At 40.8% G+C, this 3,199-nt stretch overlaps 1 protein-coding gene across 1 annotated transcript in view; it reads left to right on the forward strand.

Annotated features, from left to right (window-relative positions):
* Window positions 1–1,363: 1,363 nt before the first annotated feature.
* LOC138967719 (uncharacterized) overlaps window positions 1,364–3,199 on the forward strand; it is a 6,643-nt gene continuing 4,807 nt past the window's right edge. The window contains exon 1 of the mRNA XM_070340374.1: window positions 1,364–1,384. Coding sequence (XP_070196475.1) covers window positions 1,364–1,384 — 21 coding nt within the window. The remainder of the gene's footprint in view (window positions 1,385–3,199) is intronic.

Genomic DNA, 3,199 nt, shown 5'->3' on the forward strand with positions numbered 1-3,199 from the left:
CAAGGCTTTGATACACGTGTGTTTGTGATAATGTTTTATAGAGCAATGTGTCATTCATTGATATGTGTGTGATTGCGTGTTAAATAATGTTATGTTGTAGTATTTTGATTGTACAGCGCTTTGAGCAGGGTTCAACCCTGGATACATGCGCTATATAAATATTTATTTTTTTATGCATTAAGTTATTATTATATGCACACAGCTCTGCAAAGTAGCAAGTTTGCAGGAGAAATAAGGGCTGAAGTTAGCATGTGTCTGAAAGGTTTATTAAAGCTTTATTCTGATATGATCATATATCATTTCGCCGCAGTTATTGCTGCTACATGCAAATTGAATTAGCAAGGAAGTCTGTGTTATTCATAATCTCTCTGGGACCTCTTATTCATACCTGGGTTTAGACGACTAACACTCATTGCAGCTACTGACTTTCTCATATAACACTTGAATTGTGAGACATGATCATCAGAGCTAGCACTGACAAAGAGAAGAACACTTATATCGCTTGTTCGGTCAACAACAATAAACAGTTAAAATGAAAGTCAACACATTGTCTTAAATTGTGACACTACATCTTAATACACATATATATGCATTCAAATTAACAAAGAGTTGTCCATTTGAACGAGATTTAGAACAGGCGCCATGTCTAACCTGTCGATGTCATGTGCAAGCTTAGTCATACTGTAATGTTATTTTTATACCCTTATTTGAGTATGCTCTTGGTAAGGCTCCATACGGCACAAGAATGTGTTATGTGCAAAACCATGTTTCACATCCAGTGAGCCTCACAGGCTAACACGAACCCCATGCGGCAATGAGAATCTAACCAGCATATTAAGATCGAAATATAACTTTAGGCATATGGTTAACCAACTGCTCATTTAGGTTTGTTTGTGTGTGTGCTATTTTTGACGCCAGCAAATGTTGACACAGAGATATGGGGCTTCCCTGTTGTCTGATCGTCACTGACTTTTTTTGCCTGTTTGTTTATTGTCTGGCTTTGACGACCAGGTGACTGATTCACTCAAAAACCAGCACCGTTGGCAGTGCATCGCCGTTTTAACAGCCGGAGCAGACGTCATTTACACTTAACAGTCCAACACAGAATCAGTGAGTGTCACTAACTTTGCAAATGTGTGCATACATTCATGGGAATATAGCAGGTTCTTTGTGTGAAGCATTCCGCTATTATGACAACGATAAGGCACTTAAAAAACTGATAAATGAGCAGACGATTTTAAACATTCGTCTTCTCCGACCCGTCTTCAAACTTCACTCTACTCTTTAAATACCAGTGTTTCTTGTGCGACAAAACACAACCATGCTTCTTTGTGTTTGAAAGATTTCCGCCATTACGACAATCATGAAGTGCAAAGTAACAGAAGTGAGCAAACAACACGGAACACAGTAGTCTGCTACTCTTCTTCTAGTGTTGTACCGCTGATTTTCATTGGAGTACAGTATACGTTTCTGTGAAAACGAATGTTGCTGTTACTATGTACAACAATGAATCGTAAACATAAAACGTGAGCAGACGACACCAAAACGTCACGTCTTCTGCTGTTCTTCTTTCAGCCGCTTCCTGTCTTGCTTTTTACTTGGGCTCCTGTGCACCAAGACACAGAGATGGGACTCTAGTAAGTTTTGTGTGTTTGCAATAACCCGATGTGTGCTTTCGTATCATCACAAAAGCACAAGCCTTCGCGAATTCGATGTTACGCACAAATAGCAGGCTACCAGTTTTGAATCCCCGTTTCCGTGCAATCCTAGTTTCGCTTGTGCATGATCGATTAACATGACTCGAAGTTGTCAGTTGCTCAAGACAAGTAGCTCCACGGGGCATTTTCCTTTGTGCTTTTAACACTAACCTGTGTGTTCTATGTGTATGTGTGTGTGTGTGTGTGTGTGTGTGTGGTGTGTGTGTGTGTGTGGTGTGTGTGTGTGTGTGGATATTGTTTTCTAATATATATGTAGAAACGACCAATGCCTGCCGTTTGCCACTATTAATACACACCCGACGTGAGCTTTCGTATCCTCACAAAAAGCACAAGCGGCTTCGATGTTACGTAAAATTAGCAGGCTCTAGTTTTGAATCCCGGGTTTCCTTGCAATCCTAGTTTCGTGCGTGCATGTTCGATTAACATGCAGTTGTTGCTCAAGTAGCTCCACTGACGGGGCATTTTCCTTTGTGCTGTAACACTGACCTGTGTGTTCTGTGTGTGTGTGCCTGTGTGTGGTTGTTTCCTAATATAGAATCGACCAATGCCTGCCGTTTGCCATTATTAATACACACATCACAAAAAAAACTAATTTTCTTCACTAGACTTGAGACAGTCACATAAGGTGTTATTGTTAAGGGTAAAGTCTAATGTTGATGTTAACGTTACGACGATGAGGGAATCTGTTCTTTTCAAGTTGTTGTTTCGGAGTGTGTCTGTCCATTCGTGCGCAAGCTTAAATTGTCATAAAACTGCATGTGTGGAACGGTATTGCTATAGCTGCATACAACCTGTCTGCTCACCACTTCATACGAAGTGCAGCAGTCGGTGTTTCTGTGTGTGTTGACTTGATCAATATTCGTTTCCATCACGAGGCCATAATTTATTCTCAAGTGTCTCGCAGTGCGAGTAGGCTATAATTATATGTTTTTTAAAATTTGATTGGTTAATGTGCTTTGCGGCTAGACTCATACTCGCGTCATAGATGTGTTGGGCAAAGACTGAAGAAACGGCATGAAGAAGAGAGAGAGAGAGAGAGAGAGAGAGAGAGAGAGAGAGAGGTTAATAAAGTAAGTACATGCAACGCATTATGCTGTGTGTTATAATTTCAAGCACTGCAGTCCAGCCGAAAAAAAAGCCAAATTCATGATAGCAATTTATACAACTAAGTTCTCTCCTTATATTTCTCTTTCTCTTCTGTTATTTTCTGGTCAGCCCTCTGTTGCAACTGGCTTCCCTGCCTGGCGGAACTTTACCCCGACCTTTTTAAATCAGTGTAACTTTGACCCAGCGCTAAATTAAGCCGTTAGACTAGTGTAGCATTGCAGAGCACCGTACAGTGCATGCCACGCATAGGAGCTACACATTGTACATTGACTTGTGTTTGTTTTGTCTCTGAGCGCGGTGGCATATTTTATTCTGCATACGTGGTTGCCCAACACCCCCGTCAAATTAGGCCTACATTCAGAACGATCAAATTG

The sequence above is a fragment of the Littorina saxatilis genome, linkage group LG5 (genome assembly GCF_037325665.1).
Source record: "Littorina saxatilis isolate snail1 linkage group LG5, US_GU_Lsax_2.0, whole genome shotgun sequence".
Taxonomy (NCBI): domain Eukaryota; kingdom Metazoa; phylum Mollusca; class Gastropoda; order Littorinimorpha; family Littorinidae; genus Littorina; species Littorina saxatilis.